The sequence below is a fragment of the Panicum virgatum genome, chromosome 7N, assembly GCF_016808335.1.
Source record: "Panicum virgatum strain AP13 chromosome 7N, P.virgatum_v5, whole genome shotgun sequence".
Taxonomy (NCBI): Eukaryota; Viridiplantae; Streptophyta; class Magnoliopsida; order Poales; family Poaceae; genus Panicum; species Panicum virgatum.
The window spans coordinates 44,255,709-44,275,818 of NC_053151.1; the positions used below are offsets into that span (position 1 = coordinate 44,255,709).

A 20,110-nucleotide genomic window follows, 5' to 3' on the forward strand; every position below is an offset into this window, starting at 1 on the left:
TCCAGCCTCCAGTTCCTTTTGTGTACGTTTTACCTTGCCACCTTCAATCACCACATGTGAGAATATGAAACGTTGCACCCAGTCAACCATCTTGACCTACAATTTCACGAACAAAATTATTCATCCAATGTGACAGTTGAGATATTAGAAGAAACTGATGATAGATACTGCCAATTCCGAGGACCAAGAACAACAAAATTATCCATCAGACATTTCAGGTTCAGCCCCCTCTGATTAGCATTATCAAGCTTTCTTCAAAGCTTCTTTCTTTACGGTGTTGGTAGCATGCAGTGTGCCGCATAGGCGCATTGGTGCTCTTGTCGTCCGATGAAATCCTTATACATGGAGTTCTGCCATGTAAGATCAGAGAAGGAATTGCATGTCTGTGTTATACAAATCCATGGGTGGTAACTGGTTGGTGAATTCCTTGCTTTTATTTCTAAGTGCGGCATGTCGGTACAGCGTGCAATTTCTAAGTGGCAAAGCTCACTTTTCTTCCATAGTTTGTTGGATAGTTGAATGCCCATGCGTTGCTACGGGAGTCTATTTTTTCTTTTAACGCGAACAAAAAGGGTATATGAGACAAATCGTGATGCAAATCAAACAACCAAGCGAATATCCACATTAAAGTATTCAATGAAAATGCAACATAAGAGATTGCTATCGACATAGACATTTAGATTTGTGCTAGGCTTGCTAGGCGTTCTTGATAAACGACATGTTTGCCATGACAGACAATGATGCATCTTTCTTCAAATGACTTCCTCACTGCCTCCCACCATGTAGCACGACTGTTGAGGGAGGACATTGTACTTTCCATCCAAAAGACCTAACACAACACAAAATCCTTCGGTAGAAAAAAAAAGAAAAGAAAAAAGACACAACTTAAACAAGTTTTACATGACTGAAGCAACAAGTAAAGCAATGGTGATTTCCTGCAAACTTGAAAATAAGATCTAAAAATAACAAGTATGGTTAAGCTCAAGATAAGCAAGCACAGTTTCCAAATTGCAATTCTCATAAACAATTATGGTTTTTCTTACAAGGAAACTCTTAGTGCTCTCATTAAGCTACACATAATTACCAGGAGCACAACATTCCATAGTGTGAGATATCCACGCAAAATTGATTAATTAATTTAATGACTCAAGGGTACAAGTATGTATAGGCATAGCCAAGCAAAGCTTTATCTTATTAGATTTATGGAACAACTTAAGTGAGATCACCACAACCTGATCGCTTTATCCATAGGTGTATGTCCGTGCGTTGCTACAGAAGTTTAAAAAAAATATATACTCGTAATACTACTATTTATATAAAGTACAATGTTCGAAGCTTGCAATATCGAGATAATATTGTGGAGATCGATTAGGATTTCACCATGATAAACTTGCACGATCCGTATTCTCAACATGACGTGCCCTAATTTGCACAATTTTATCTCAATCCGGTAATGTTTAATCAAATCTCGTGTATCCAGTATCCATAGACCATAACAACCAACATATAATACACAGTATGCATCCTTTTGACAGTGCACATAGCCAATAATACATGGGGCAGCTTAAGCAGCTCCATCTCAATTGCGTCTATCAGATACACAACCCCTAGTAAGACAAAAAAAGCACATGACTGGAAGTCATGCTGTGCAAAAAGCCATATTGGAAGCAAAAGGCACACCGAATTCTGAAGCTAGGAACTGCTATCTTAGACAATGAAATCCTTACTGTCCAGCCTTACAACCATCGGACCACCAAAATTGAAAAAAAAACTGCTCAGATACACCATGGAGGAGTACAAATAGAACAAATAAAAGCTGCTAAAGAAATAGAAATACTGAACTTTCTGCTGGTTGCATTTCTGAGAATTGCAAAACCGCCGGGCGCATTCAGCTGGCCCAGTTGAACTCGGAGAACAAAGAAGGGCAGGCTCATGATTCATGAACTTCATGAAAAGAATAATCTAAAAAAAAACTTCATCAAAAGAATGACAAAAGCAGACTCACAACAAAAAAGCATAACAAGGAGTACAGCTTTATTGTTCACTTCCTAAATTGTTCATGACAAGACAATTCACAGGATCGGCACCCAGACCATAATAAATCACATCAGATGTTTGTTTGATCACAGCATCGCTCGAACAAGTCGAAAGCAGCATCTATCCTAGATACCCTGCTGCAGCTCCAGCCTATGGCAGGCACATAACGGCGCGCTGCTGCTCCGATTGGCGAGTCACTCGACGCCCTCGGAGGATTTCTGCACCAGCACGACGCCCAGGGTGATGGCCGACGCGTAGAGCGCGTTGGGCATCTTGCGCACCACCTTGCCCACGCCGGGGACGCCCTCGGTCGCCCGCTTGGTCGCCATCGCCAGCGCCGGCGCGGCCACCAGCGTGATCACGAGCTTCAGGCTGATGGAGCACAGCGAGTCCGCCGTCAGCTTCCGGATGAACTCCGCGAACTCCTCGCGGTCCAGGAGGCCGTCCAGGTTGACGTCGTACTCCTGCACATTTCAGAAACCAAGCCTGTAATAAGACTGATAACACACTCAAAACTCAAAAGCTGCCTGTAGCAACTGAAGCGATGCGGAATTTGTGCGGAAAAATTTTAAGCTTCAACTGCGAACCACTGACTTACTGGAAATTGGAAGCACTGTTGTATTATTTCTCAATTCTACGGTGTCCTAGGCTTCCTAGCAAAGCTGATGGCACTAGAATTAAGGTGACTAAAGTATACTAAACACAGGAACCAAGAACACTTTGCTTTCAGTGCAAGGAACAGCTGGAAGAAGAACACAAGGGAGGGAAGAGGAGGGGACTGTGATTACATCCATCATTGCCTTGAGCTTCTCCTTGGACGGGGGATCGTGGTGCGGCCCCGGCAAGTACTTGTTGATATCACTGCCCAACAAGAACAAAACCAATCAGAAATGGGGAAAAGCTGCATAGTACTTGTAGACGCAGAGGACCGCGATGATTCGATCGGCTGCTGTACTTGTAGACGCAGAGGACCGCGATGTAGACCTCCTCCAAGGTGAGGGCCTCCTTCTCGCGCTTCTGGGCGTCCTCCGTCAGGCGGTCGAACACCTTGTCGGTGATCTTCCGCACCTGCCGCTCCTTCCACCGCCGCCCTGCACCAATTCGATTCGTCCTTCATCTCCAAGAACTCGAGCTCACGAGTCCGGACCGATTGCTGCGATCGAATAAGATACAAACCGATCGATAGGAGGTAGAAGGGGAGAGGGTACCTTGCAGTTTATCTTGGAGAGAGCCCCAGGCTTGCCCCATGGCCGACGGCGGAGGACTTGATGGGGCTTTGGAAAAGGGGAACGGAAATAAAAGTATCTTGCTGGAGTGTGTGTGATTTTGGTTTAACAGATCCCTAATTACAAGATTTTGCTACGAGTACCCGATATTTGTACCCAGAGACATAGCCTCTGTTCACAATACTTGCACAATTTTCTTGGCAATATTGACAAATAAAGGGCGTATAATTTTTTTTCTCAACCAAGTGTTGTATTGATTTTTTTTACAATTGGTGCAGGTGCACCTATTTTTTTGAAGGTGAAAATCCAATTTTCACCCTCGAGCTATCGCAAAAGTTTGATTTTCAACCTTCAACTACAAAATCAGACAACATAGGCCATCCAATTGTCAAAATCGGGAAATTTTGGCCCTTGGGGTGGTTTTGCATTTTCTAAAAAATAAATAAATCTAATTAAATTTAAAAAATCAAAACTAATTTACTTTAAATCAGAAAAATATGAAACTAGTACTAAAATTTTTCTAAAAATATAACCTATCTATTATTGCTCCATTTGAATCTTAATTATTAAAAATAATAGGCATAGCTGCAAGTATCCAAATATTATGAACATATAAAAAATTTGATACCAATTTCATAATTTTTTGACTTAAAATGAATTACTTATAATTTTTTAGTGTAACATTGAATATTTTTAATTCTCGTAAAATGGAAAACCACCTTTAAAACCACCCTAGGGGGCCAAATTTGCTTGGTTTTGACAGTTGGATGGCCTATGTTGTCCGGTTTCGTAGTTGAAGGTTTAAAATATGACTTTTGCGATAATTGGAGGGTGTAAACCGGACTTTTTCCTTTTTTAAAATACAATATAGACGTTCGTCCCAATGGAAACACACGCACACCCTACGAAAATGGTTATCCACCTTCAAGAGACTAAGGTAGTGTATATGTGTCGCCAAAATGTGACTCATTATATTACTCCAACTGAACATACTTGATATTTTCATCAAAGATGTACTCGGATTTTAGAAATTTATCCTGTCAATAGCTTCAAATATTTAATTACAGAAACGTGAAAATCATTTGTGTTGAAAAGGACTTCCACATTTCCACACATTCGTTAGATACTCATTTGAGAAGAAATTAGTAGTCAAACGATGCTCATTAAACAAAAACACAAAATGTCAAGTACTTTTAATCTTTTAGAAGAAAAGAAAACCACATATTCGCCAGCCTTTAGTAAATCAACATGTACACTAGTATTAATTAAGAATGAACGTCACAATTATTACAGTGCTTCCCTTCCATAATTTTTGCATACGTGCCATCCAGACGCCAATTGCCGGTGAAGGCTGCAGCTTAAGTAGCAGCACATTTTGTTATCGATCAGAGACTTCCAGGTTCCAGCCTACCATCACGCACCAGCAAAGCAATGGGATGGGACCATGTCCCGTGAGGTGAGCCAGTGCCTGAAAGCGAAAGCCTTCCAGCGCTTCGTATCGATAAGCCCATCCGTCCGATTGACCTGTTCACTCCCTCTGCCTGCCCACCCGGACGTCCACGTCCTGCAGGAGCAGGAGCCCCACGGAGAAGACGGCGGCGACCAGCGGCGTCGGCACCTTGTCGACGGCGTCGCCGACCCTCGGCACCCGCCTGCCGGCGTTCTTGGCCGTCACGGCGAGCAGCGGCGCGCCCAGCACCGCGACGGCGGCCTTGTTCGCGAGCACCAGCCGCAGGTCCTTCTCCACCCACCTGAGGATCAGGTCCTTGAACTCCGTAAGAGCAATCCCTTTCTTCGCGCGGTACTCCTGCCGTTGCGTTATCAGAGCGAACAAGCAACAGGTGTTTAGTTTTTTTTTTCTTTTTTGGAGGGGAAGGTTTTCAGTTTTTGGGCTTGCGAACATTATGTATGGGCTATCTATCATGGGATTTCTTCCACCAGCAGGCCGCACCTTGGTGGGCGCCCGACAACATGCTTTTTTTTTGGGGTAAAATATGAAAAGTACTTGAGCTTCAACCGGGTACCTCCATTTTTTCAGTGACGATCTTCAAGCAGGGAGGGTCCTTGTGAGGGCCGACTAACTGCTTGTTGATTGAACTGACGAAACGCGGAACCAATCAAAACGGGGAGGCGCAGTCAGCATGGACAGATTGAAAAATTTAGCATCCAGCATCGGAACCGTTAGTGATGGGACACAGGATGAACTGGTGAAGGAAAAAGCAATGGCATCCTCACTTGTAAACCATCAGGGTGGCGACGTGGAGGGAGTTGATGTCCAGGAGCTCCGTGTCCTTGTCCGCCAGGTCGTCGAAGACCTTCTTGCAGATCCTCTCCACATCCGACTTGCCTGCAAGCAGCAGGTCAGGATCAGGATCTACCATTGGCATTCACATTCTCAGCATTAGGATTCTCGTATGCTGGGCGGGGAACCGTTGTTGTTTACCGCGAGCTCTGTTCCAGGCGCGGTTGAAGAAGTTGGACTTGGACGACGACATCGTTTGCCCTCTCCTCTGAATCGATGGCCGAAGGAGAGCGACCACACGACGAGTAGAGAAGAGAGGAGGAGATGGCGGTTTGGGTAGCCTGTCTATGTGGCATTGTGGTGGAATACCTTTTCTGGTTGCGGATGAAGAAGTTGCTTGTAGGGAAGGTCAGAATCAGCGGCAGGCTGTGATCTGGCGAACGGCAAGCGCTACGTTCCTTGCTCCTCCAGGCATTAAAAAAAAAATCTGGATTCCTTTTTATTTGAACGGGAGAAAAAACTGGATTCCTGCTTCAGGCGCAAACCTGAACCTCGTGAGCTCGTCCGTGAAGCAATCATCCTAATGACCTGGCCCATACATATTTTTGACTTCACTAGAATTAGTTTTTTTGGGCCCATGTAAGGAAGGCCTCTGGACCCTGTTAAACGGTGAACCAACTGCTGCCTACATTCATATCGGTCCAACGTATATATGCCCCTCCCCGAAACGGCCTGTCCCTTCGTACAAGACTAGTTGAATGCCAGTAAGTTGCTACGGGAGTCGAAATTTTTTAACGTGAACAAAAAAGTATTCGAGGACAAATCTTGATGCAAATCAAACAACAAAAATATATAATTTATAATTGCAAACAACAACGATCTCTCAATCTAGTAACAAAAGGAGTATATAACTCTGTTGTCCTCAACAGTAGAAATACGTTGTATCCATAAACAAGCAATCCGAAAATCTGAAATCCACCTGACACTTCACACAGACAACAAACATAATTAATGACCATGTGAAATACCATGACTCCATGAGGCAATAATGAACATGCTATATTATTACTGTGTAATAATTGTAAGAAAGAATTAGCGATTTTTGAAATTGAACAGACAGTGAGCAATGAGTTGCTGCTTTGGCTTCTACTTGGCTTGCAGGCTTGCAGCTAAGTGTACAAAAATAGAAACTTGGGCCTGCTTATTTGTGCCTGCTCACATCCAGAAAGCCCATCAGCTCCATTAATGACTCATGCCAATTTAAGTCACACCTGAGATCAATCTGGACTCAGACATGGTAGAATAAACCACTCATCAGGGCATGAATAAAAGAAGAGCAAGTAGTAGAACACTACCCCAGCCTGAATTAGGCGTAGGAAGGCTTAATGCGTGGAACCATAGTTCGAGCCCCGGTCAGCTGTAGTGCACTGAGTCCGCGCTAGCTGAGCTTAGCTTCCATCAAGAGCTGAATACAACCATCCCAAAAACAAATTGAATATTGGACACAAATAGATCGAAAATAAATGTTTCTTGATCATGAACCAGTTGTTTTTTTTAAGAACCATCATGAACCAGTTGTAAAATTGACTATTCATAGTTGACGTATTAACATATATGTAGAAATATTTCACAATACAAAACAATGGTTACCTTAGAAACTGGTATTCCTGTTTATTGATCAAATTTGAAACTTTAATTTTTGCTCCAAATCTCATAACATGTCAGAGTGCAGAGGGAATGCTTTGACGCCAACATCAGTACCCCATGATTCAAGGCACCGTCCTATGTTTGGTGGTCAAAACCAACCCAGCCCCTGCATCCACAATTACAAAATAACACCACTGATGCAGTCAGTTCCTAAGTAAGTCAGTAAATCATACAAATAAATAAATACTACAAAAGAAAAGTGGTGATTACAAAAGACAGCATCTCTTGTTTGTGAGGAAATCACACTTTCATTATGGTCCTGAACGTCTTTTACTTTTTTAAATCTGGAACTTTGCTTTCAACCTCATTTGGGATAACATAAATCATAATTGATGCTCAGCATCAACAAACACCCATGCAAGAAAAGTTGCAATTGTATTACAGCAAACAGGATGCAAAAAGGGGACACCAGTCATTTGGTTGTGATGTGATGGATCAGTCCTTGCCAAGAGCTGCAAATACCATACACCAGTTATTTCCATGGAAAACTAACATATTGTGGCATAATCAGTTCAAAGTGCCTAATAATATCAAATGCAAGGATTCGGAAAAGAACTCAGATGTGAATAAAAGAACTCGGCACAAACAACATGCGAATGGAGAAGAAAATAAACTGAGCGATATCAACAAAATACTCGAATACAGAATTGTTTGGTTATTTAAAAGAAGGTAATCCTTCCAAGTTATGCAGAATGAATATGCCGGCAAAGTTAACAGTTACTAACCTACATCTGAAAGAGATGCTACATGATGCATACCGAATTACATTTCAACGACTGAATGATGTTAACCATTAAAAGGATTTAGACAGGCAACACAGTTTCAATCAACAACAACAACACATTTTCAATGATTAAACCAAATATATTTAGAAAGTATGTACAAAAAAAATAAATTTGAATTAGCGAAGGAAGAGATATGGAATAAAATAAATCATTTAGCTTTGAACAATAATGGAAGATACTCCTACTGCTAAGAAGGAAATATCTTTGCAGACTCGTGCTTGTATAGAGCTTGTTCTGCAAAAGAACACAATGATATTATCCTCAGCAAATCAGCAAATGCATGGTGGTTGCCTAACGGCAGCAGCCCAAGAATAAATTGAGAAGTATTCTTAACACCTCCATTGTTAGACATGCACACTATTTGTTAAACATGCTTAACACCTGGAGAGTAAAGAGGGTTTTTTCTATTATTTTTTTTGGGTGCACATTTGAAGATACTGGCAACTTATGCAGTTCTGCTTCTGCTGTGATATATTCAGATTTGCATGGTAGATAACAATTGTCGTCTGAAATATCTCCCATCCCCTAAAAGCTCGCCTATACTAATGGCCATTATATTCATTTTTTCAGTGGTTATGATGTTGTTCAACCAATTTTCTACTGTAAACGAAGAACCAAATCTACCATCATAAATCAGTAATCAGTAAGGAGGGCAAGTTAGGTGAACCAAATCTACCATCATAAATAAATCAGTAATCAGTATGGTGAACCAAATTTAAGTAATCACTTGTCATCGAATCAGCAAGCTCGAACAAGGAACTGGGAAGGAGGGCAAATGTTCCTACCTGGAGTCATTTGGCGGCGACTGCGAGGGCGGAGGAGAGGCTGACGACGACCTGGAAGAATTCGAAACCGGAACTGCCAGGTGGGGGACAAATCGGCAAATCAGGGGAATGAGCGAAGCAAACGGCAAGAGGAAGACTCACCAAAAGGAACGGGCGACGGACGAGCAGCAACCGGGCGAAATCTCTCTCTCGGTTGAGGGCGAGGGCGAGGGCGCAGGGCGGCGGGGAGGAAGGCGTTCAGCCGAGCAGAGTCAGCGGCGTGCGGCGTCGCGCCGTCGAGCGCTCGAGCCGGTCCGGGCACCGGGCGAAGGGGAGGGAGGTGTCCGGCGTCGAGGACGCGGGCGGCGCAGCGCGAACGGAAGGGAGGCGCCCTGCCCCGGCGGCGGCGGCACGCCCTCGTCGGGAACGGAGGGAAGAGAACGAAGCGAAGGGAAGGGAAGCGCCGGCGGTTCGAGCGCGTTGCCGTGAAGGAGGTGGAGGCGGCGCAAGTGTGCGCCGGCCGGAGGTAGTGGTGGTGGGGGGGAGTCGTGGTGGTTGTTGACGGGCGGGCAACGGACGTCGGATACACCGGTTGGCAGAGACAACTTTCACATCCCCCAGTTTAAGTAGCAGTAGAAGGAAGAACCGCCATTGTTCCTGCGACAGCCCTCCTCTCCGCCTCGCGCCACCACACCACCGCCGCCGTCCGCCTCGCGCCGCCACCGCCGCTGCGCGGGCCGACTCCTCCACGCGGCCGTGTCGATTCCTCGCCGCACCTCCTCCACGCCGCCGTCCGCCTCGCGCCGCCTCCAAGGTCCAAGCCGCCGTCTCAAGTCCTCGCCGCAACGCAACTCCTCCACGCTGCCGTCCGTCTCGCGCTTCTGTAACCTGTTCTTAATCCAGTACTTGTCCAACAGGCAAGACGGGCGCTCTTCTCTCCGCCGCGTGAGCACCTGCACCACAGTGGGACGTATCTGCTTATGTGAGAAGGTGGGCACAGTGCCCTCTACATGTTTTTTTTTTTTTTTGCTTCTCAGGTTAGAACGATAGTAGCATCCCTATAGATTGCTGGGATTCTGTGGGTTAGCATGCCTATCTGTTAACGGAATATCTGAATCTTGATTTCATTCTTTTGCTTGCACTCACCAGGTTTAGGTTGCTTAGGAGAAGAGAAGAACACCAGCCAAGAAGCTGATCAACGGTCTGTTCTATTTCCATAGCCCTCACTTATTGCCCTTGGTTATGAAAACTTCTGGTAGTTTTCTTCTTTGTGCAATTGAGTTGTGCTCTTATGTAAATGTAATTTTCTAATACTAATCGCCTGAAATGAAATTGTTTCAATTTTCCAGCATAACAGAGCAACCAAAACGCAAGTGGATGCATATTCAGTAATCTGTGAAATTCTAGATCATGTGACCTCACAGGCGTGCTTAATTGGGGCAAACTTAAATGGTGATTGTAGAATGTGATGGTTTTTGTATGACAACACAAGTTACTCTGGGTCCCATCCTTGATTAAATGTTAGTGAATAGGAATGGACAGAAAATGTTAGTGAATAGGAACAGAGAATCATCTGCCTTGAAATAATAGATAACCAGCAACAGCAAACATAATAATGAGCAGGCATAGGATGTTGACAGATTAAGAACGCTGGATACTGATCTCCATACATTCCAGTGATTCAATTATGTTATTCAGTGTTATGTTGTGGCTGTCCTGAAATCGATTGATTAAATCCATATATTGAGAAATTGCTTGAATGTTGAGAGATTTATATTGTAATAAAGAACACATATTCTCTGTGCACAGTTAGTAGATAATGAAACCTCGAACAGATAATATTTGTCCTTTTATCTGGCCTGAGATAAGGAAATAAAATAATGGATGGGTGTTTGGGTGTTATCTGTTTTGTTGAAAGTTTTCCTATGCTTACATATATCCTTGATCCAAACTTAAATGGTTGTAAGGCTGCGCAGAATGGAATTTGTTTGATTCCAGCTGATGTCTTCTTTTCCTTACATATACAAATTTTGCTTGGATTGTTTATACTGAAAATAACAGTGCAAGCAACGGATAATAATTTTGTTGGAGGTGATGTCATCCCAAATTATTTTAGAATCATATTTTTTTGCCAAAGAATCATATCTTAGTACTTTCTGATTGTCTTTTTGTGAATGAGTGCTTAGTTTTACGTTGCCTGCATTTGTTCGTGTTTTTATCTTCGGCAAGGCATCGATTGCTTGCATGTTTATATTCATCTACTTGCACTTTGCGGGTATGCATGACTTTCTCTTATTGTGCTGAAAATTTTTGCTTTCTTATTGTGCTGAAAAATTTCAGCACCCTTGGGCACAAACCTAGTCTCTTTAGATTCCTCGATCTTGGTTTGGTGCTCCCCCAAGAAGATGGATCAAGCAACGACATCGGTTTCCTCACCTCGCAATGGCGGTTAGTCTGTGATCGGATCTTTGTTCTCTGTCGACCTTTGAGCTTTGACATCCCTACAATTTGTTTTTTTCCTCGAAAAGAGATACATGTGCGTGTTGATGGGCCTCTCTTTTCGTTTCTTATTGTAATTTTGAAACGGAATGCCAGATGAAACGGAATTGGAGCAACTTTCGTCTGATCTACAGGCGCTCAAGAGGCTGTATGGGCTGCTTCACAAGGGTCCCGCAAATGAAAATGTAAGTAACTTTTTTATGGCTTCACTGGTCACTGCTATTTCTTGTGAGACCAAGTCAAAGACAGCCTTCGTTTTCTAGTAGAAAATCGTGTTCAGATACATTTGAAAGAGAGAAGGATTGAGGAATAGGCATGATAAACCAAAGCAATCGTTCTGATTTCAAAATCTGGCTGCAGGGATGTGAGAAACCGAAGCATTTTTTATGTCAAAGTTACATTTTCTGCAGTAGCAAAATATGCTGGCAAATCTGACATATACAATCACAAGTTTAATTTGTTCTTACATTGTGCAGTTAGATGAGGCATCCAGGGCTCTGCTGATGAAGATGCTAGATGATGCTACCCAGCAGACTCTCCTGAAGCAGGCAAAGGTAATTTATTTTCATGCCAGTATGTAATTGTGAAAAGACATCATTTGCACTTCACTTTCTCATTCCTTGTGTTCTCGGCAAGTGTTGATCAGAAGTTAATCATCTGTTTTCAGATACTATCGGGTTCTCTGATGTCTCCTGCACTGGAGAAGCTCTCCATCCGATCAGATCGCCAGACACGCGATGCCGAGACACCCATGAGCCTGAGGCCACCGGCATCGCCCAGCCCCCCCAGCCTCCTGGCCGGTGAGCGACCCAGCCGGCTTAACCCGCAGTATTCAACCGTGTCAAGCCGAGCCGGCGGCCACGTCCCTGGCGGTCCCCTTGCAGCGGAAGAGCCTGCCCTTGCCCGCCTCGCCTCCTACCGCTCGTCGAGGACTACTGCATGTGCATTGCCGCCACGACACCGTCCAAGTGGAAAGCAGCAGAATTCCGGCCTCAGGCTCTACCGCTTGCCCGTAGCTGCGACGTCGCGACAGGGCACGGTGACGGGACGCATTCAGAACACCGACCAACGGGACACGTCCTGTCGCACCTCCAGGCGTGATAACCAAACGTCGCTTGAGGCCAGCAGCAGCCATGGCTCGGAGCGAGCCGGACCCGGCGTGGCTGCGACGTTGCGACATGGCACATTGACTGGAGATATGATGCGTCGCACCTTTGACTGTGGTGACCAGTTATCGCCGGAGGGCAACCGCAGCCGTCGCTCTGTTTCGCCGGAGATGTCTCTGGGTCGGGCAGGGCTGCGCGACCGCAGCACGGTTCTGCTCGTTGTGGAAGGTTTCTCCTCGGTGCGTCGTTTGGGAAGACTGGACTCCAGGCTATCCCTGGGGATGGTGTCGCGCCGTGGCTCAGAACGAGCCAGACGTGGCGTGGCAGCGACGTTGCAGCATGGCATGGTGATCGGAAGCAATCTACAAGCCGAGCAACATGACAGGACGCACCACACTTCCGGCCGTGATGACCAGTCGTCAATGGAGGGTAGCAGTAGCCATCGCTCCGTGTCGCGGGAGACGTCTCTTGGTCGGAAACGACTACAAGGCTGCAGCACAGGTCGGCGCGTGGGAGCCGAGAGCTCCTCCTCCACGCGTCCTCTCGGAAGACTGGACTCCAGGCTGTCCCTGGGCATGGTGTCGCGCCATGGCTCGGAGCGAGTTGGACGCGGCATGGCTGCAACGTCGCAGCATGGCACGGTGATTGGAAGCAATCCGCAAGCCGAGCAACGGGACAGGACGTGTTGCACCTCCGGTCGTGGTGACCAGTCGTCGCTGGAGGGCAGCAACAGGCGCTGCTCGGTGTTGCGGGAGATGTCTCTGGGTCAGAAACAGCTGCAAGGCTGCGGCACAGGTCGGCGCATGGGAGCGGAGAGCTCCTCCTCGACGCGTCGATTGGGAAGACTGGACTCCAGGCTGTCCCTGGGCACGGTGTTGCGCCGTGGCTCGGAGCGAGCCGGGCGTGGCGTGGCTACGCCGGAACAATCTTCCTCGAGTAACACGATGGTCACCATACACAGTCGCATCAGGCGGAATCGGGACCCCAAGGAGCACCGCCTGCGCCGAGCTGAAGATGATGATGAAGAGAGTACTCCTTGGCGACGGAGCACGGACGCCTCCGCTTCCAGCGCGAGCTTGTCAAGTTGCAAACCACGGCGAACACCGAAACGCGTCGACTCCGGCAGCATGTACATCAGCAGCCACAACAGTAACAGCTCATCAGGCGTCGCCATCTCGTACCATTCCACGAGCCCTACGGTGTTGCCGGAGTCGAGCGCTTCTGCTTCTTACTCACCTCCGCCAGTGTCGCGGCCGGGTATTGCACCGCCTCTGTCGTGGCGGGGTATTGCCCCGCCGATGCCGTGGCGAGGGATCGCGCCGCCGGCGCCGTGGCGAGGGATCGCGCCGCCGATGTATGCGCCTCAGGTGACGAGATCGATGAGGAGGCGCCGCCGCCAGGAAGTCCTGGCAAAGCGGGTGGAGCGGCTACGGATGCTTAAGAACAAGATCGCCACGGTGTTCCACCACCACCACCACTACGGGCACGACCAGGAGGGCCCGTCATGCCGCCGCATTCCCGGCGAACAACACCACATGTCGCCATGGAAGTATCTCGGGGGAATGCTCCACCGCGCGAAAGGCCAGGATAAGAAGTCCACAAGCTGGGCGGTGGTGAGCACGCCGGGAAAGAGGCCCGGCGGCGGGAACATGCACGCATTATTCGTCGCGTTGCGACAGCACTTGCGGGCCAAGCGGAAGGCACCGGCAAGCGTCAATATGTGGAGGAAGATTGCCAACCGGAGCCGAGTGCAGGCTAAGAAGATGCATTGGTGGCAGCAGCTCAAGCCACGGCGTGGCAAGGGAGGGGTGCTGGCAGGCAGTAAACTAAGGTGCCGTATAGGACGTTGAATGACAGTGTAGCTCTAGGGTTTATTTTCCAGTTGCCATTATGCAGGCACTACCCGTGCTGTTCGGGTGCCCATTTTCGTGATCTTGGATTAAGCTCATGTACCACATGTCCATATATGTTCAGCTTAATCAACTAATCACAGCAATATTCGGTCTTCATTTTAACCGAACAACAAAAACCAAAAGTAGCTTGTGAGTGTGTCATTGTTAGCGTGGGAGAAGGTTCAAACAAAACCTTTCAGAAAAAAAATCAACAATATTAGGTTGCAAAATGAAGCAAGCACAAGAATGACGGCCTTTGCCATTATTCTTCTCTTTTACCCCATTTCCTGACAAACTATTTCTATTGCCTCTGCATTCGATCCGTTTTGGTTTGATTTTCAAAAGATGGATCAAGCAAACTACACCGATGCCCTTGTCTTTCTGATGAACGGCTCTTCAGATTTCACCTTCTTTGCAGTTTCTTGCCTTTTTTTCCTTTGGAGGAAGGGAGAGATCTTTAACGGAAGATTTTGCTGCATCTATCATGATATTTCCATATGCCATACATTTCTGTAACTAGTTTTAGGCAAACATGTGACATGGGATGTTGTGGACATGAACAGGCCTTAAGCCGCTAAAGGATGAAGGTTAGTAGATCACTGTTTAACAAAAAGAGAGTTGATTGCCTGTATACGTTCTAAGTTTTTGTGCACTGAAGTATAACTTGTTTATTCCCATCAGCTCCAAAAGATCTCTCACAAATCTGCTTTTGTGCCTAAATTGTTGGAACGTATACTTGTTCAAGTCTTCGCTGCGCTACTCCAGGTATGTCCCCAGTCCTGTTCCTGGCCCATCAATAGAAAAGATTCGAATGCTTGTACTCACAAAGGACTGAAAGCTATGTTTGAGGATACTTTACACCTTTTGTTCTGTCCCTGCAATTAATCTCTTATTGTGCTAAGTCAGTGAAAGTCTTAGAAGTCAGCATGGCATTGGTGGTCATATTAGTTTTTTTTCGTGGTAGTGGAACTTATTCTGGTTTAACATGTTCTGCTTCATAACCTGGAAACTTATACAGGAGATCGTGTCTATCTACCCTTCACTTTCACCTCCAACACTATCACCTGGTGGCTGGTGCATCAAACCGAGTTTGCAATGCTCTTGCACTTCTGCAGGTAAGCTTTTCCAACTAAGGGGATTGTAGCTCAATTTTTTTGGTTGCTGGTTGCTGATACTGTAGAGGGAGCACATTAAAATTATGGAATACCTTTGTTGTTTAACAATTTTTCAACTTTGTTTGACTATTGCAGTGTGTCGCATCGCACGCTGAGACCAGGATCCTTTTCTTAAATGGACTGATATTGTTGTTTGAATGAACTGATAAATGATAATAATGTTGATTATTAGTCCTATCCTCTGTCTCCATATTGACAAAAATACATTCATTTCAGCTCTTATTCCGTTGTACCTAGGGATGCAAGTGGGTACCCATTGGTGTTTTTGGGTTTATCATTTTAGTTCATTTTCTCTCCCAAACTAATTACGTAGTATGTCATTCTAGTTCATTTTATCAAGTTTTGGGTCGACCCAATGACCCAAAAAAGATGAAACTTGCATCCCTAGTTGTACCTGTACCCGTTTCTGAATACTACCAGTAAAACAAGACCTTTTGAGTACTTAAGGCTTACTGGCCTGGGTGTCATTGGTGCAATGGTGTTCTTGTCAAGGTAATTTGTGCTTGGAAGTTTACCTGAACTAGCGAATCCATTATAATGCCTCTGCCTCCAGCATTAGATAGGTGCATGCTATATGATAAACAGATCTCATCAGTGAAGATTCATGTTGTTCTCTTAAGCTGTTATGTAATTAGCACACTATAATGCACAGTTTAACTTCAGGACTAACCTGAGACGAATCACAAGTACTGGCAGCTTTGTTATTTGTTGCATTGACCATTTAGGTGTTTTTGTATTGTCATCTTGTGATATATAAAACCTATATATTAGTACGTATCGGGATGTTCTCTTCATTTTGCTCAAATACATAGTTATATAGTAAATCCTTGCTTGCTCTAAAAGTAACCAATTCGTTAATGAGAATGTTCTTTTTTTTGTGATATTGCAGGTTGATGATACTGAAGTCATTAGTTTTTTTGCTGCAAACTGAAATAATTCCTCTGTGCTTACGAACCATGGAGATGGGCAGTGAGCTGTCAAAAACTGTATGTAGCTACCCAACTCATATTTTTGCACAGGACAAGGTCCAGCCCATTTTTTTTTCCACAGGGGTACCGAGCAATTTAATTGCCCCAGTAAACATTCATATACTAATATGCCTTTTTTTAAGGAGCGTGTTTGGGACATATGAAGTGAAAAAGACAGGAACCATATATCACGTTCATGTTCATTACAATATCATGACACTTTGATTCATCTTGCTTCGAAAAGATTGTAGTAATCCTCCCACCTGGATTTTAACCTTTTCAGTTTTGAACCTGGATATCATGTTTATTAAAATGTTTTGGACTGCATTTTCTTCTATTTGTTAGTGTCAGCCTCATCATCATTCTAGATTTATGATCATGTAAAAAAAACTAGTTTATGTAAAATCTGTACTCAGCTCATATCCATTTTAAAAAAATAAATTAATCAAACAGTTACTACTCAATGCAACAGAAACGGCACCACTCCTCATGCATCCATCCGCGTGGCGTGGGCCGGCCGCGTCTTTTTTATTTTTATATTTTTCAAAAATATTTTTTACAGAAATATATTTTCAATTTTACAATTTACAGTTTTATACCTCTGCTGCCCGGCAGGGGGCGACAGGGACTTATATGTAAATAAAAATAATTTTTATTTGCGCGGAGGCCCTTGGCGGGAGCCTGCCGCCCCCCTGCCGGGCGGCAGGCTCCCCCGCACTGTATAAAAGGCTTCTCCCCCCCTCCCCCTCATTTGCTTCCCACGACATCCAGAGAGGGGGAGGGAGAGAGGAGGGGTGAGGGAGGGAGTTGTAACGGCGAAGCCTTGCCGGATTTTGGATCCGAACCGCAGGTAATAAATATTTGTCAACTTTTTTAATCTAAATTTTTTGTATGTTTAATTCTATAATTAGTGTATGCAGTAGTAATGATATTTTAGCGATTTAGGTAATGTTTTTAATATAATTTAGGTAGAATTAAGATTAGTTTTTAGAAAAACCAATTAGGTTTACCAACCAATTTTGTGGTATTGATTACCAACATTCAGATAAATTGTAGCAAATGCAGAAAAATTTAGAAAATGTTAGAAAAATATATTTATAAAAATATATTGTACAAAAATTGTAGGAAATGCTAGAAAATGTTAGAAAAGTTTATGAAAATTTAAGATAAATTGTAGAAAATGCATAAAAATTGTAGAAAATGTTAGAAAAATATATTTAGAAAAATGTATTGTACAAAAATTGTAGGAAATGCTAGAAAATGCTAGAAAAGTTTATGAAAATTTCAGATAAATTGTAGAAAATACAGAAAAATTGTAGAAAATGTTAGAAAAATACATTTATAAAAATTAATTATACAAAAATTGTAGGAAATGCATGAAAATGCTAGAAAAATTATATAAAAATTTCAGTTAAATTGTAGAAAATACAGAAAACTTATATTTTTTTTGTTAGGTATGGCCGAAGATACGCCAGCTTTACTTGACGGATTCATAGACTCGTCGCACCGGTCCTTCCTTTTAGTGGTTCAGCGCGTGAAACTTAACGTGCTGCGTCCACGTCCACCAGCGGAGTTTATTCCTGTTGACCCACGATGGGTGCCCAGGTGATATGTCATCGGATTATGTTTCTAAGAATACGTTTGTTTCGTATACGTTACGTACATAATGTACTTACGTTTTGTACAAGGAAGAATCAAAGCATCTCTTGATCAGTTAATTGTGACGCTTGCAGGATTCATATCTGTTGTTGACAGGCCCATCTCGTGCAGTTGTATTTATTGATCCAGTAGCATTTGAAGTTCAACTAAAAGTGAAGGGACAAACCGAGTGTGAGGATAAAATTTTGTGCTTAGAAGTATTTCAATACTCCACAGTTTATTCCTTTGCCTGGGGCCCTTTCATGATTCGGAAATGTTTCTATAGCAAGCGTTGCACTCTTGAGGTCAAATTTGCACCACTTTCAGTATTTCAAATGTTGTTGTAAAAGATATGGCTCTATTCACACCTCTCAAGGCCAGCTTTAGCCACGGTACATGTGATCTTGGCTTCTGTAAGGTGGAAATTACTGTTGCCTGGTCTCTTCTTGCAACTTTGGCGGACATGCACTCTCTATCCATTTTTAGATCTGGCTCATGATACTTCTCCAAATGTATCTTTAATATATTTGGCTTGATATGTTCCAGCTGGTGATGTTCTCTCGGCAACCTTTGTTATCTGTTCTTTTATTGCGCACTGAAAATAACGCAATGTATCAATGCTTTTTGTCAGGTTAGCCCTACCATCGTCCTGTTTGATAGATGCTAGCTAATTGTCTCGGCAACGGTGTTATCCTGATTGTGTCCTGCACTGTATGTTGCGGAATTCCCGAAGGGTGTTGAACAAAATTATGTGTGTGCATCGTGGTGAACGACCAAACAAAACATATAGAATGACACCAAGCTGAAGATAGCAGCAACCTTTTACAGCTGGTGCATTAAAACTGCACAAAGGATACAATGTTCATTTCTTTAGATAAGGGAAGAGGGTACTGTGTCCATGGATTCCTGCGATATGAAAAGTTAAGCACGTTCGGCGTCCACGTTCACAGCATAAAGATTAAAACGAGTTAGTATCTTTAATCGCTGTCATAGCACATGGCATCAGACATGGCTCCTCTCTCCTAAGCGATGCAGTCCTTTGTCGCCTGCTTACCTCGCCTACTGTCTCCTTTTTCCAGACACCACGTACTAGTTACTTAGAATTAGTTTAGTCCAAACTAAGTTTATGCCCGTGCCTTATCATGGGAATCGAAAAAATTTCAGTGCAGTGCTTGGAACATGGAAAAACATTTGCATAAGTACCAAGGTAGTACCACCAAGCAACTTGAAGGCGGTGCGCCGCGCCTTGACTTTTCTCTCGCGGTGCTCGAAGATGCATTGGTGGCAGGAAAGGGGTGCCGGTGGGCAGTAAACTACGGCGCCGCCTAGGACGTTGAATGTAGCTGTAGGGTTACTGTAGGGCTTACTTTCCAGTTGCCACTATGCAGGCACAACCCGTGTTGTATGTCCATATATGTTCAGCTTAACTAAGTAACCAGTTTGTCTTCATTTTAACCGAACAACAATACCAAGAGTAGCTAGTGTGTCATTGTTAGCGCGGGAGAAATTACAAAATCAACAATAACCTTTGTCTTCTATTTGATTTTCAAAAGATGGATCAAGCAAACTACGCCGATGCCCTTGTCTTTCTGGCTCTTCATTCAGATTTCACCGTCTTCGCAGTTTCTGCCTTTTTGCTTTGGAGGAAGGGAGAGACCTTTAGCGGAATGATTTTTGCTTCATTTATCATTATATAATTTATTTTTAAGTGGATATGAACTTACGGATTTTACATATTCATAAATGTAAAGACTCGAACAGGTATATGTTCCAACATTTTAGGCACAAAAGCTGAGTTGTGAGAGATCTTTACAATTGTTACACAGTGATCTACTACCGTTCATTCGATGCGGCTTAAGAGCATTGCAGCTACTGCATGCAGAGGACGAAATTCAGAGTAAACAAAACATTGTAGGTGAAAAGTTCATGAGATCGCCAGTTAAAAACACCCGCTACACCACATTCACGTTTTACGGACGGGGAGAAAGCTACTCTGCCTATTGTGTCACTACGTCATCTCAAAACATTGAAAACTTTGCTCTGTGCTAAAATTATTAATACAGCTTTTGGT

General features: G+C 44.1%; 3 protein-coding genes across 18 annotated transcripts; 1 reads left to right on the plus strand and 2 right to left on the minus strand.

Moving 5' to 3' along the window:
* Nucleotides 1-2,009: 2,009 nt before the first annotated feature.
* On the minus strand, nucleotides 2,010-3,376 carry LOC120682965. The gene is made up of 4 exons (XM_039964974.1): nucleotides 3,246-3,376; nucleotides 2,993-3,128; nucleotides 2,826-2,898; nucleotides 2,010-2,501 (listed from the first exon to the last, which is right to left on the minus strand). The coding sequence occupies exons 1-4, from the start codon at nucleotides 3,283-3,285 to the stop codon at nucleotides 2,232-2,234; spliced, it is 519 nt and encodes a 172-aa protein (XP_039820908.1). The 5' UTR covers nucleotides 3,286-3,376; the 3' UTR covers nucleotides 2,010-2,231.
* Nucleotides 3,377-4,441: 1,065 nt separating this feature from the next.
* Nucleotides 4,442-7,312, minus strand: LOC120680791. 2 transcript variants are annotated; one of them, XM_039962336.1, is made up of 6 exons: nucleotides 7,156-7,312; nucleotides 6,861-6,970; nucleotides 5,707-6,776; nucleotides 5,499-5,610; nucleotides 5,288-5,360; nucleotides 4,442-5,070 (listed from the first exon to the last, which is right to left on the minus strand). In XM_039962336.1, exons 3-6 carry the CDS (start codon nucleotides 5,756-5,758, stop codon nucleotides 4,792-4,794), a joined length of 516 nt encoding a protein of 171 aa, XP_039818270.1. In that variant the 5' UTR covers nucleotides 5,759-6,776; nucleotides 6,861-6,970; nucleotides 7,156-7,312; the 3' UTR covers nucleotides 4,442-4,791. The 2 variants fall into 2 exon arrangements, with proteins under 2 accessions (XP_039818270.1, XP_039818271.1); XM_039962337.1 differs by having other exon boundaries at nucleotides 5,707-6,787.
* Nucleotides 4,911-18,606, plus strand: LOC120680789. 15 transcript variants are annotated; one of them, XM_039962334.1, is made up of 14 exons: nucleotides 6,969-9,575; nucleotides 9,679-9,751; nucleotides 9,911-9,962; nucleotides 11,102-11,209; nucleotides 11,357-11,445; nucleotides 11,737-11,814; nucleotides 11,928-14,845; nucleotides 14,940-15,023; nucleotides 15,277-15,373; nucleotides 15,509-15,925; nucleotides 16,323-16,419; nucleotides 17,017-17,251; nucleotides 17,856-18,006; nucleotides 18,135-18,606. In XM_039962334.1, exons 4-7 carry the CDS (start codon nucleotides 11,167-11,169, stop codon nucleotides 14,214-14,216), a joined length of 2,499 nt encoding a protein of 832 aa, XP_039818268.1. In that variant the 5' UTR covers nucleotides 6,969-9,575; nucleotides 9,679-9,751; nucleotides 9,911-9,962; nucleotides 11,102-11,166; the 3' UTR covers nucleotides 14,217-14,845; nucleotides 14,940-15,023; nucleotides 15,277-15,373; nucleotides 15,509-15,925; nucleotides 16,323-16,419; nucleotides 17,017-17,251; nucleotides 17,856-18,006; nucleotides 18,135-18,606. The 15 variants fall into 15 exon arrangements, with proteins under 15 accessions (XP_039818266.1, XP_039818256.1, XP_039818268.1 ...); XM_039962330.1 differs by having other exon boundaries at nucleotides 11,928-15,023; nucleotides 16,993-17,251; XM_039962325.1 differs by lacking the exon at nucleotides 15,509-15,925 and having other exon boundaries at nucleotides 16,993-17,251.
* Nucleotides 18,607-20,110: the final 1,504 nt, after the last annotated feature.

Bases quoted from the DNA above. Each gene is read 5' to 3' on its own strand.
- LOC120682965 (XM_039964974.1), bottom strand. From the start codon at position 3,285: ATGGGGCAAGCCTGGGGCTCTCTCCAAGATAAACTGCAAG. The intron at 3,129-3,245 runs GTACCCTCTCCC...GAATTGGTGCAG, and splicing joins TCTCCAAGATAAACTGCAAG to GGCGGCGGTGGAAGGAGCGG. The intron at 2,502-2,825 runs GTAATCACAGTC...TGAAATGTGCAG, and splicing joins AGCTCAAGGCAATGATGGAT to GAGTACGACGTCAACCTGGA.
- LOC120680791 (XM_039962336.1), bottom strand. From the start codon at position 5,758: ATGTCGTCGTCCAAGTCCAACTTCTTCAACCGCGCCTGGAACAGAGCT. The intron at 5,611-5,706 runs GTAAACAACAAC...TGCTGCTTGCAG, and splicing joins CGCCTGGAACAGAGCTCGCG to GCAAGTCGGATGTGGAGAGG. The intron at 5,361-5,498 runs GTGAGGATGCCA...GCGTTTCGTCAG, and splicing joins GCCACCCTGATGGTTTACAA to TTCAATCAACAAGCAGTTAG.
- LOC120680789 (XM_039962332.1), top strand. From the start codon at position 11,167: ATGGATCAAGCAACGACATCGGTTTCCTCACCTCGCAATGGCG. The intron at 11,210-11,356 runs GTTAGTCTGTGA...ACGGAATGCCAG, and splicing joins TTCCTCACCTCGCAATGGCG to ATGAAACGGAATTGGAGCAA. The intron at 11,446-11,736 runs GTAAGTAACTTT...TACATTGTGCAG, and splicing joins AGGGTCCCGCAAATGAAAAT to TTAGATGAGGCATCCAGGGC.